The 13,981-nt window shown below is 45.6% G+C and overlaps 1 protein-coding gene across 1 annotated transcript in view; it reads left to right on the forward strand.

The window, feature by feature from the left end:
* Window positions 1-496: 496 nt before the first annotated feature.
* LOC124616465 (cytochrome P450 6k1-like) overlaps window positions 497-13,981 on the forward strand; it is a 39,086-nt gene continuing 25,601 nt past the window's right edge. Inside the window, exons 1-2 of the mRNA XM_047144774.1 lie at window positions 497-1,091; window positions 9,611-9,847. Of these exons, the coding sequence (XP_047000730.1) occupies window positions 497-1,091; window positions 9,611-9,847 (832 nt within the window). The remainder of the gene's footprint in view (window positions 1,092-9,610; window positions 9,848-13,981) is intronic.

A 13,981-nucleotide genomic window follows, 5' to 3' on the forward strand; every position in this document is an offset into this window, starting at 1 on the left:
CCTTCAATATGGTTGAAGGTTTCGAGATGACCATAACACATTGAATGTCGGTCACCTTTTAATAAACGTGCCTTGCGAGTTAGACTGTTTTACAATTAATTTCAATTATTACATTGTGATCACTCATTTCCTCCAACAATGTTTTCAAAACAGTTATACTAATTTTCCATTCCTCCTTTTTGTTTCCTTAGGAACCAAAATGGCTATCTTCTTTGACTCGTGGGTGACTGAAATGTTGGCACCCCTATCAACACTATTAGCGATACTATACGTTACATTTAAAATCAATTACTCTTACTGGAAGAAGAAAGGTCTACCATATATGGAGCCGTCTTTTCCGTTGGGAAATGTCTGGAACACGACACTAATGAGGAAATGCCCTGGCGAGGATATGAAGGACATATATTTTGCAGCAGAAGGCAAGGATGTCGTCGGTATTTACTCGCTAAACAATCCGCTTCTCGTCTTACGGGATCCAGAGCTGATCAAAACGATCATGGTGAAGGATTTCAACTACTTTCCCGACCGGGGGATCTATGTAGACGAGGAGAAAGATTACCTGTCGGCTCACCTCTTCTTACTTGGAGGCACCAAGTGGAAGTCTCTGCGCCAGAAGCTGACGCCCACGTTCACATCGGGAAAAATGCGCGCAATGTTCAGCATAGTGCGCGACTGCGCGCGCGTTCTGGCTGACGTCACTCCTGCGGGCAGTGTCGTCGAAGTCCGCGAGCTGGTTGCCCGCTACTCCACTGACGCCATCGCTTCCTGCGCCTTCGGCATCGACGTGGACAGCCAGCACAACCCTGACGCGGAGTTTCGCCAGTGGAGGCGGCGCTTCTTCAAGTCGTCGCTGCGCATTTATCTTAGTCAGGCTCTGGGGTTCTCTAATCCGAAACTGCGCACCCTGCTGCCGGTAGCCTTCACGCCAAAGGACTTCACAGAGTATTTCACACGTGTCGTCGACGAGACAGTCAAACACCGAGAGGAGACAGGCGTCATTAGGAAGGACTTCCTGCAGCTGATGATTCAGCTGAAGAACAATGGATACGTCGATGACAGCTTCTCAATCACTGGCCAGCCGAAAACTGAACGTAAGCACTGTTCTTCATTGTATATGATTTTTACAAAAGCATCAAAGGAGAAAAGAATAAAATTTTCAGTCTGCAGTGGAGTGTGTGCTGATATGAAATTTCCTGGCAGATTAAAAGTATGTGGCGGATCGAGACTCGAACGGGGCACCTTTGATTTTGACAAACAAGTGCTCTACCGATTAAGCTCCCACGGAATACTCACGACCTGCCCTCATAGCTTTACTCCCGCCGTTACCATGTGTCCTATCCTCCAAATTTCATGCAAGTTTCACTCTGCAAGGAAGTCTGCTCTGATATGTTTGGATAGTTCAGTCGGTAGAGTACTTGCTCTGGAAAAATCCCCCAGACTGTGGTTAAGCTACGTGTCCGCAATAGCCTTTCTTCCAAGAGTGTTAGTCTTGTAAGTTTCACAGGAGAGCTTCTGTGAAGTTTGGAAGGTGGGAGACGAGGATGTCAAGAGAGAGGGCGGGTCATCAATCGTGCTTGGGTAGCTCAGTTGGTAGTTCACTTGCCTGGGAAAGGCAGATGTCCCAAGTTCGAGTGTTAGTGCAGTACACGGTTTTAATCTGTCAGAAAATTTCATAGAAGTTCAAATGTTAAATGGTTCAAATGGCTCTTAGCACTATGGGACAACTTCTGAGGTCATCAGTCCCCTAGAACTTAGAACTACTTAAACCTAACTAACCTAAGGACAACACACACATCCATGTCGGAGGCAGCATTCGAACCTGCGACCGTAGCGGTAGCGCGGTTCCAGACTGCAGCGTCTAGAACCGCTCTGCCACTCCGGCCGGCCTTCAAATGTTAATTTAGGGTATTGTCTAGGGTGTCAACATTAAATGTCTCTATATTAAGATATAGTTGTTCTGGTTTCATCTTCGTGGGGGATGTAATGTTATACATAACTAAGACATTACTTATTGTACTATTCAAGTAAAACTGTAATGATTATCTCTCTTAATTTAGAAGCTGTCAATCAAATTAATTTAACCATTTACCCGTCTCTGAGATGTGGCAATACACTGGTGTGCGAGTCTTAAGGATGACAGTAACTTTCGCATGATATGTCAGTACCATGAAACCTAGCTCGATGAAACATGGACTATACATAGAAAGAACTGCTACAGTACTGGTATTGTAGAGAAGGCAACCGCAAGAAATACGCAATGAAACGAACAAAAATGGCACTTTTATTCATAGACAATATACAAAATGAAGTTACCGTGATTTATGATGGTCCTCTGGGCGTTACAAAGGGCGGGACATCGTTCTTAAAGGGTATGTATGTGATCACCATGGACAGCAATGGATGCTCATGCTAGCCACAAGATTGGTTAGATTTCTTGTGGTGGGGGGTGTTCCATTTCTCCATCAGCGTGGCTGACAACTGCTTGATGGCCGTTGGTGCATGTAGACGTGCTACAGTTAAGTCTGCTCAATGCATCCCACACGTGCTGGATGGGATTTAACTTGGGGGAACGCGCACAACTTCCATTCGCCGAATATTCTCTCGTCCCAAGAGCTTCTCCAAGTGCGCTCTTCGACGCGGTTGCACATTGTCTTCCGTAAAAAGTGAAGTCAGAGTCGAATAGACTCATGAAAAGATGCACAAGGGGAAGGTGTATAATGTCACAATAATGATGGTCGGTGAGCGATCAGTGTTTAAAGATCTGGAGGTCAGTACGCCCACGCAGCATTATGCCTCCTCACACCATAACACTTGGACAAGAAAAACGGTCATGTTCGATCATTTTCCTGGGTGCATTACGTGTTACAACCACTCCCCATATGAGGGTACATCCAGAATCACTACCCAGGAAAGCACGCGACCACGCGCTCTGTCAGGCCAACTGTTATGCTCTTGGCAGCATTGCAAATGGTGCAGTCGCTGTGCGGGTGTCAACGGAATGCTGTGTACTGGTCGTCTGGCAAAGAGACCACCCTCATGCAGTCGCCACACCGGTATGGAGCGTGAGACTAATGAGACTGCGTGCCTTGCAGTGGTGTTACATGTGGTTGCAATTGCAACCTTCTTACCTCTTGCACAATTCAGCGATCTTATGTTGCTGTAGTTGATCGTCGTAGACCACTTCCTCTCCTTTGATTTCCAAATGGTTAAAATGGCTCTGAGCACTAAGGGACTTAACATCTCAGGTCATCAGTCCCCTAGAACTTAGAACTACTTAAACTAACCTAAAGACATCACACACATCCATGCCCGAGGCAGGACTCGAACCTGCGACCGTAGCGGTGGCGCGGTTCCAGACTGAAGCGCCTCGAACCGCTCGGCCACCTGCGGCCGGCTCTCTCCTGTGGGCAGAAGTGCCTGTGGTTCGGAATAATCCCCATGCACGTGAAACAATACTGTCAGCAAAGCCAAACTATTGGATTACACTCGTCATACCTCATCCAGCTTCCCGATGATTCTTCTCCTTATGGAGCCATCAAAATGTCGTCTCTGGGTCATCTTCTGATGAAGAATACCACAACAGTGCACTGTAATCACTCGCCGATTGACAAACACTGTCTTTTCCCGGTCCTTCAGCAACCTCATGTTGCTGGGCCAGTCCCATTGGGCGCAATAATCGCGCTGACCTCATGCCACGTGACGTCCAGTTTTCCGCGCTAGAGTCACACTCGCCTATTGTCATGTGACATTCAGCTTTCTGTGCACGACTGGGAGATCTCTGGCAACATACTTTCACTCATTTGTACCCAGTCATTACTTTATCTACAGGGTGTTTCAAAAATGACCGGTATATTTGAAACGGCAATAAAAACTAAACGAGCAGCGATAGAAATATACCGTTTGTTGCAATATGCTTGGGACAACAGTACATTTTCAGGCAGACAAACTTTCGAAATTACAGTAGTTACAATTTTCAACAACAGATGGCGCTGCGGTCTGGGAAACTCTATAGTACGATATTTTCCACATATCCACCATGCGTAGCAATAATATGGCGTAGTCTCTGAATGAAATTATCCGAAACCTTTGACAACGTGTCTGGCGGAATGGCTTCACATGCAGATGAGATGTACTGCTTCAGCTGTTCAATTGTTTCTGGATTCTGGCGGTACACCTGGTCTTCTAAGTGTCTCCACAGAAAGAAGTCACAGGGGTTCATGTCTGGCGAATAGGGAGGCCAATCCACGCCGCCTCCTGTGTGTTTCGGATAGCCCAAAGCAATCACACGATCATCGAAATATTCATTCAGGAAATTAAAGACGTCGGCCGTGCGATGTGGCCGGGCACCATCTTGCATAAACCACGAGGTGTTCGCAGTGTCGTCTAAGGCAGTTTGTACCGCCACAAATTCACGAAGAATGTCCAGATAGCGTGATGCAGTAATCGTTTCGGATCTGAAAAATGGGCCAATGATTCCTTTGGAAGAAATGGCGGCCCAGACCAGTACTTTTTGAGGCTGCAGGGACGATGGGACTGCAACATGGGGCTTTTCGGTTCCCCATATGCGCCAGTTCTGTTTATTGACGAAGCCGTCCAGGTAAAAATAAGCTTCGTCAGTAAACCAAATGCTGCCCACATGCATATCGCCGTCATCAGTCCTGTGCACTATATCGTTAGCGAATGTCTCTCGTGCAGCAATGGTAGCGGCGCTGAGGGGTTGCCGCGTTTGAATTTTGTATGGATAGAGGTGTAAACTCTGGCACATGAGACGATACGTGGACGTTGGCGTCATTTGGACCGCAGCTGCAACACGGCGAACGGAAACCCGAGGCCGCTGTTGGATCACCTGCTGCACTAGCTGCGCGTTGCCCTCTGTGGTTGCCGTACGCGGTCGCCCTACCTTTCCAGCACGTTCATCCGTCACGTTCCCAGTCCGTTGAAATTTTTCAAACAGATCCTTTATTGTATCGCTTTTCGGTCCTTTGGTTACATTAAACCTCCGTTGAAAACTTCGTCTTTTTGCAACAACACTGTGTTCTAGGCGGTGGAATTCCAACACCAGAAAAATCCTCTGTTCTAAGGAATAAACCATGTTGTCTACAGCACACTTGCACGTTGTGAACAGCACACGCTTACAGCAGAAAGACGACGTACAGAATGGCGCACCCACAGACTGCGTTGTCTTCTATATCTTTCACATCACTTGCAGCGCCATCTGTTGTTGAAAATTGTAACTACTGTAATTTCGAAAGTTTGTCCGCCTGAAAATGTACTGTTGTCCCAAGCATATTGCAACAAACGGTGTATTTCTATCGCTGCTCGTTTAGTTTTTATTGCCGTTTCAAATATATCGGTCATTTTTGAAACACCCTGTATCTTGTCCTTAAGTTTTACAGCGCAGCGTAGTTTGGAAGAACATCCGTTTCTGAAATCGTCTACCAATAATCCATACTTTGAGGGTGATTTATACCAGTTGGTTGCCTTCAAGTTGTCAGGTACATCTTCACTTATCCACCCCTACACTTTCCAGTAGAAGTAAGCAGTAGGACAAATAAAATTCTTTGATAATCTCCATGTATAATCTTCTTTCATTGTCAGTTGTTGTGTGAGAAACCGGCCGCTGTGATCGAGCAATTCAACACGCTTCAGTCCGGAACTGCGCTGCTGCTACGGTCGCAGGTTCGAATCCTGCCTCGGGCATCGATGTGTGTGATGTCCTTAGGTTAGTTAGGTTTAAGTATTTCTAAGTCTAGGGGACTGATGACCTCAGATATTACGTCCCATAGTGCTTAGAGCCATTTGAACCATTTCTGTTGTGTGAGATGTCGGGCATCATGAAGCAAAGTTTTTTCCACTTATCAGTAGCTGGCATGTTATTTCCTAGAGAGCGTTGTCTTTGGAAAAAAGATTTACAGCGTCATCCATCTAACTGGTTTTGTTGCACCATTAACAGTGTCTCTTGTCTCATTCCACGCCATAATGTGGGGAGATTTTGAGATGTTACGCAGTACAGTGACACTAGCACTGTTGATAAGAGTCTTTCCAGTACCCTTGTTGATGAATTAATAGTAATCACAATTTCTGCAGTCACTAACACTAACCAAGCTCTCTCCAGGTCGAGAGTCCACATGTAAATATATCCATTAGTGACCTCAGCAATGCAGGAAGATAAAGCGTATCTTGTGAATTGTACAATGATGTTCGCAAAAGGTAATCCAAAGAGTGCACTTTGTAGTGTATGTATATGAACATTAATAGTGGTGTGGTGGCGCATTTAGCAACTATTATCGCCTCTTCTTACGGGCTGAGGCGTGGACCAAGCCTACCTATTTGACTACAGTTCTGTAACTTTTGCATCAAATGTCTTAAGTATTACTGTGTTACTAAACAAGACAGTAATGGGAGCATGGTGCCTGCAAGTTTGTGTTTGTATTACTGATGCTCATGAGAGTGGAAACATTGAACCTCAGCATGTTGAAGGGACTGTGCAATCACCTGATCTTAAAACGGCGCTCAATGTGTTTACTACTCACCCATCCCTCAGCACACCTTCTCAAAGACTGATGTGCTCAGGAGAACAAATTGGCATGCCGTCGGATTTTGTCACGTTGTTGTTAGGTCAATTCATTTGTCTCCAAAGCCACAAATCTGCAGGATAAAAGTCTGGAGTAAACCATTGTACGTATGTATGTATGTCTTAAACTGGGGACCAAGAAACGACGGAGAGGCTTCGTCCCGCCGTACCCGTCAGTGGTTGAGAACCCCACAACAGGCCACAGCAGTCCTACCACCTCACAGACGCCCCACACCGAACCCAGAGTTATTGTGCGGTTCGGCCCCCAGTGGAACCCCCCTCCCCCCCCCCCCCCCCCCCCCCAGAACGTCTCATATGAGTCGAGTGTAGCTCCATTGTTTGCATGGTAGAGTAATTATGGTGTACGCGCATACGTGGAGACAGTGTTTGCACAGCAATCGCCGACATAGTGTAACTGAGGCGAAATGAGGGGAACCAGCCCGCATTCGTCGGGGCAGATGGAAAACCGCCTTAAAAACCATCCACAGGCTGGCCGGCACACCGGACCTCGACACTCAACCGCCGGGCGGATTCATGGCGGGGCCCGACACGCCATCCCGCTGGGGACGCAGCGTGTTAGACCGCACGGCAGGCCGGGCGGGTGACCAAACCATTGCTCATTAAACGTTTCTGTTGCGTGCTGTCACAAGAGATACAGAAAACTGGGCGGTACCCCGTACGTTGTCTTGTGAAAGCCAAATGTTCTCCAACAGCGTGGGTACTTCGTCGCGCAAAAATACGCTGGTGTACACAACTTAAGGACGGAAGTAACTTTCGCGGGGTATGCCATTTACAAGTAGCAAAGCTCGCTGAAAACCGAACCATACGTAGAAAGAACAGCTACAGCGTAGTACGGGAAGAAACGGAAAAAATGAGATGCACAGAAAAGACACTTTCATTCAAAGACAGTACTTACACGGAAGTTACCAAGATTCATGAAGCCTCCTGGACGTTACAAATGGCGGGATAAGATTCTTAATAGCGTTTGTGATCACAACAGACAACAATGCACGCTTCGCAACGTGCTCCTTTGCTGGTCACAAGCACAATAGGTTCGAATGGCTCTGAGCACTATGGGACTTAATTTCTGAGGTCATCAGTCCCCTAGAACTTAGAACTACTTAAACCTAACTAACCTAAGGACATCACACACATCCGTGCCCGAGGCAGGATTCGAACCTGCGTCCGTAGCGGTCGCGCGGCTCCAGACTGTAGCGCCTAGAACCGCTCGGTCACCAGGCCGGCGCACAATAGGAAGTAACTACGGTAGGGCGCTCTATTCCCTCACTAATGCAGGTGACATCTGCTGGACGATCGTTGGTGAATGTGAACGTGCTGCAATACGTCTCTCCAACGCGTCCCACATGTCTGCAATGGGACTGAAGTAGGAGGAAGAGGCAGGTCAGTCCATTTGCCTAATATTCGTTCCGAGAGCTTCTCTACCTGTGTTGTGATCGGCCGCTCATTGTCATGTTGGACGTACCCTCATGCGGCGAGAAGTGAGAACGCGTAATGCACCTATGAACGATGTCTAACATAACAATTTTTGTGTTCCGGATGTTACAGTGTGGGGAAGCATAATAATGCACGGGCATACTTACCTCCAGTTCTTTGAAAACAGTGCACTCACCGGTCAGTGTTATTGTGACACTGTATTCCTTCCCCATCTGTGTGTTCTCAGAGATACATGCGCCCCTGACTTAATTTTTGTGGATGACAATGCGCGAGAACATCGAACGGCGAAAATTGCAAGTTGAGGAGCTCTTGGCGCGAGAGGATTTTCGGCGAATGAACTGGCCTGCCCGTTCACCCGATTTAAATCCCACGACCATGTTTGGGATTCGCTGGGGCTCGTACTACAGCACGTCCTCAGGCTTCAAGCACCACCCAGCTGGTGTCAACAGCGCTGGTGGAGGTTTGGAAATCCCTGCCACAAGAACTCCTTATGAACCTTGTTGTCAGCATGGGAGGACGCTGTAGATCGTGCACCGACGCCCGTGGTATTAAGAACAACGTCCCCCCTTTTGTAATATCCGCAGGAAAGTCGTGAATCGCAGTGACTTTAGTGTAATTACTGACTTTGAATAAAAGTATCACTTCTTTTCATCTCATTGCGCATTTCTTTCAGTTACATTCTGTACTATAATGTAGCAGTTCTTTCTATGAATGATCAAGTTTCATTTCGCTGTGTTACTTGGCAGTGATGCATCATGCAGTAGTTACTTTCGTCCTTAAGATCTGCACACCAGTCTAGGCGATAAGCACCACTTGAAAATTGCTCTGGTAGTTATGGCCTTGTGAGCCTAGTCACTCACTCCTTGTGGACACACACTGGTACAAAATGGAATGTGACGCTCTGATTCCAAGATTAGACGAAGTTATCACCTGACCACACACGATGATTGTGGTAGTTTATCAAACTATTCTGTGTGAAACTCGACTGATCTGTAAATAATAAGAAATCATTCAACTGCAGATATTCAGTACTTCGCTTCACTACTTAGTCATTCTCAACATCTGGCCATAACTGACATTAACAACACAGTCAGAGGACTACATACAGACACAATCAGCTGTAAGAAATAACCAATGAACGTCATTTTTGAAACAATTAAAATTGTCCGTAACTTAACAAGTATTTGTTTCCAGGCACAAATTTGTAGGTCTTTTTTTGTTTTTTTGTTTACACTAACCCTACCTCCTACAAGGATTTCTGACACACTGTTTTAAACAAGCTGTATAAATGAACGTGTATCAGCTTTAAGATTATGAAACATTTTTTCCATAATTATTATGAATTTAGGGGTAGTATGAGTTAGAGGTATGTTTTTTTGCAGTTATTTTTGCTATTCAGTTCTTGGTAATATAAGAACATTTTGAAAGCTTATCTTTCTCCTCTTTACTCTGACATAGTGGAAATTATTAGAAACCCTAATTTCCCACAACTCACAGCAAGAAGATAGTTCGTAACCTTAAGCTGATTCGTTTTATAAGGTATATTACAATTTGCTTAAAAACATATTTTGTCCCTGCTAGAAAAAAGCAAGACTCTGACGACCAAGGAATTGGCAGCACAGGCGTGGATGTTTTTCATCGCTGGGTTCGAAACTTCCTCTACCACCGTAAGCTTCTGCCTGTATGAGCTTGTTAGACACCCGGATATCCAGAAGAAAGTACAAGAAGAAATCGACGACGTACTGAAAAAGACCAACGGTGATGTGACATATGAAGTCATTATGACCCAGATGCCATACTTGGAAAAGGTGGTGAACGGTATGTTGTTTGCCTCTTATTGTTATTTTTCATACATTATGATAATCGAAGGTTGGTTCAGAATGCATTAACAATCATTAAGACAAGAGAACTCAATTTACTACAAAGAGTGATTGTGAGCTTTTAATTATAGCCTCATAAAATTATAATCTCATAACAGTAGTACTTTTCAGACTATATATATACTGTATCGTATCCATGCCACACCCACAAAATCACAAGTGCAGATTGTGCAGGAGAGTTGTGAGATGCACTGTAAGCAGCAACCTGACACTTTCATCTGCAAAAATTCTGCCTCATCAGTAGCTTTCATTTCTCTCTCTCTCTCTCTCTCTCTCATACACACACACACACACACACACACACACACACACACACACACACACATGCACGCACACATTTAGATCTCGCAGTCACAGCCCAGTATTTTATCACCCACTAAAATGAAACAGCTGAACAGTATATAGCCCAAGAGCCACTAACTTGGCTATGTTCATAAGTATCTGAACGATCTGCATTGGGTAAATAACGCCACATTCAAAAGTATCCAAACGAGCTGAACTGCGTAAAAGAAACAGCTAGTCAATATGTAGCCCAGAGGGACCATCTTGGCCATATTTAAAAGTGTTCAAACGACATGAATAGCGTAAATTGATGGCATATTCAAAAGTATTCGGTAGACCTGAATTATTTATAAAAAAAATACATAAAGATATTGACAATAATGATGTAACAGTATTTCCAAGTCTAAAGTGTCTGTAATATTTATCAAAAATATGTAAGCTTCATCAACAAAACACACAAGTGTCACATTGCTATTTCCAACTATAAAATATCTGTCCAAAACAAAGATATTTACAATACTAATGTAACTTATAGCAGTTCATCATCTAAAATATCTGTATCACTTATCAAACATACATAAGTTTCATTAGCAACATATTTAATGTTTATTTGAATGCCACAATGTTACTTCCATGTCTAAAATGTCTGTAACAAATTTGTAAAGAGATTGACTGGTGCAACTTACAGTATATCCACATCTAATTACTTTTGAATACATTATGGGAGTGGCAGTGATCAATGTGTTACAAATATTTACTATTAAAAACAGTCTTCATCACGATTTATATTTATTAAGGTCACCGGTTTCGACCACTGCTGCGGTCATCTTCAGACCTACAAGTAGTATACAAAGCTATAATTACAGGGCTACATACATTAAAGAAAATACATAAAGTTATAAAGCTATAAGACGATGAATTACCATTGAGTGGGAACCTCTTTCAGCTGGAGGATCACTACTGAAGAAACCAGTGCATGTCTTACTATATATAATGGAGGCTCCGCCCACTTCTGACGGCATGATGTCATTACTAACCAATGAGTTATAAGTCGAATAACAATGTAAAATTTCTTAGTTAAAAGAACATTGCCAAGAATTAAAATAAACACACACTAAACTTAGCTTATTAAACAGCTATTGTCAATTAAGAAGCGTTAAAATATTTAAATATGTAAGATAAATGAACTTCGGTTTGGCAGTACATGGGTTGCCCTCTCAAGTCCTGTTAGTGAACCATTTGGAACCACTGCTATTGTCACGCTTGTATTCTTAAATAATTTATTTATTTTATTTTTAAACCCAAAATTTATTTATTCAAACCAATAACCCACTACATATGAAATTGAAACACACAATTGGTGAATCAAATATGAAACTTCCTGGCAGATTAAAACGGTGTGCCGGACCGAGACTCAAACTCGGGACCTATGCCTTTCGCTGGCAAGTGCTCTACCAACTGAGCTACCCAAGCACGACTCACGCCCAGTCCTCACAGCTTTACTTCTGCCAGTATCTCGTCTCCTACCTTCCAAACTTTACAGAAGCTCTCCTGCGAACCTTGCAGAACTAGCACTCCTGAAAGAAAGGATATTGTGGAGACATGTCTTAGCCACAGCCTGGGGGATGTTTCCCGAATGAGTTTTTCACTCTGCAGCGGAGCGTGCACTGATATGAGTAAAGTTGGGGGGGCAGGAGACGAGATACTGGCAGAAGTAAAGCTGTGAGAACGGGGCCTGAGTCGTCCTTGAGTAGCTCAGTTGGCAGACTGCCTTCGACAGTGACACAGTGCGGACCGTGTTGCCTGCCGGCCGCGCTGTGATGCGCGCGCCTGTTTGTTTACGCCGGAGCAGCTTCGCGTGTGCGATGTTGTGAGTCTAGAACGAGATGGCACACTCGTACAGAAAAAGGACTTTGAAGTTCAGTTTTGCGACCGACTATACACGACCAAAGGCACACGAGATTGAACGTTTCTTAAGAGAAGAGGTAAAATCGATCCACAGGAAATCGTGGGAATCAATTTATCGATCGTTTCAAGCGTCGTCTATGTCAAGCTTGTTGATGAGGCTGCCTGCGAAAGACTTCTACAACGATCACCGAACGGGTATCGTTTCTGTCATGCCGACGGGAATGTTGGTGCGGTTACGGTCGATCACGCGGGAATGGGGATCCGCACTATACGAGTCTTCGAACTTCCGTTTGAGGTCCCGTCTGAACTTGTTACCGACGCCTTTCGACCATACGGTACAGTTCTATCCCATGTGGCCGAAAAATGGGCGAGTTTTACCACGTACCCCGTTTTAAATGGTGTGAGACAAATATGGATAGAACTGCGAAAGCACGTCCCCTCTTATTTGTACATAGGAGATTGTCGAGCGATTATAATCTATGATGGGCAACCTCGCACTTGCTCGGGGTGCGGGAAAGAAGGTCACGTCCGCTCGGAATGCCTCCAGGCGCCACAACAGATGACTGTCTTACCGTTGACCTATGTGGATGCCCTGAGAGGCGACGTGAGGGAGATTTCCGATGGGCCCCAGCAGCTGCCCCCTATAGAGAACATGGACACCAACGGACTGGAACTCCGACCACCGGTTCCACCACAGCAAACACAGGACACCACACAAGAGATGCAGCTGACGGCCGATCCAGGCTCATCCGTGGTGGCTGCCAGTGCTTCCACCGGGAGCGTGATAGGCCAGGCCCAAGACGGAGGATACGCAACCCAAACAGCCGATGCGGAAGCGAGGCAACGGAAACAGCGTTCGCCGAAGTGAAGAAAGAAGCGTCGACTGACTTCTGCTGACGATAGCCATAGTCCCGAGGGGACAGTTGACGACGACGGCAGTGTCGACCTGAGGCCAGTGGATTCAGCAGATACCGAGATGACGATGCAGGAATTGCACAGCGACGATAACTTGAACTCTCCTTCTGGCGACCGGAAGGCAGAAGTGGAGATGACAATTGTCCAGCATCAGAGCGGTGACAACGTTGCCTCCCATCCTTCGACCAGTTCCGGAAATATGCTGGGGGACTGGGAGCAAGAAATGGACCAACAGGAACAGAATGAAAATACGAACGCGACGATTGGGGATAGTCCTGGCCAGAGGCCGGGAGAGGTCGGGAAATGTTGAACAACTTAGTGTGGTGAAGAGCGCCAGGGGTGCAGATAGACGCTTAATGACACCGCCCTACAACTGATGAACACACGCCAGGCGTACCGCATTGCAACGATAAACATTAATGGCATTCTGACACCGCTTAAAATTCAAATGCTGAAAGATATGTTACGCCCTGCGGACGTGGATATTGTCCTCCTACAAGAAGTACGTTTCACATCGCCGCCAGAGTATTCCCGGCGGGGTCAGGGATTTTCTCTGCCTCGTGATGACTGGGTGTTGTGTGATGTCCTTAGGTTAGTTAGGTTTAAGTAGTTCTAAGTTCTAGGGGACTGATGACCATAGCTGTTAAGTCCCATAGTGCTCAGAGCCATTTGAACTATTTTTTGAACCGCCAGAGTTCTACGGCTACGAGGCACATTATTCAGTGCACGATGAAAGTGGATGCGGTGTGGCGATTCTCACCAGGGAAGGAATAGGACTGGAGGACGTCACGTCTCTCCCTTCGGCACGTGGCATAGCGATCACTGTCGACGGCGTTCGTTTCATCAATTTATACGCGCCATCTGGCTCCACAAAACGAAGAGAAAGGGCGACCTTTTACACCGAAGAGATAGCACCGTTGTTCGCTGGACGCTATGATAACTATACAGTGGGCGGCGACTTTAATTG

This window comes from Schistocerca americana, chromosome 5 (assembly GCF_021461395.2).
Source record: "Schistocerca americana isolate TAMUIC-IGC-003095 chromosome 5, iqSchAmer2.1, whole genome shotgun sequence".
NCBI lineage: Eukaryota > Metazoa > Arthropoda > Insecta > Orthoptera > Acrididae > Schistocerca > Schistocerca americana.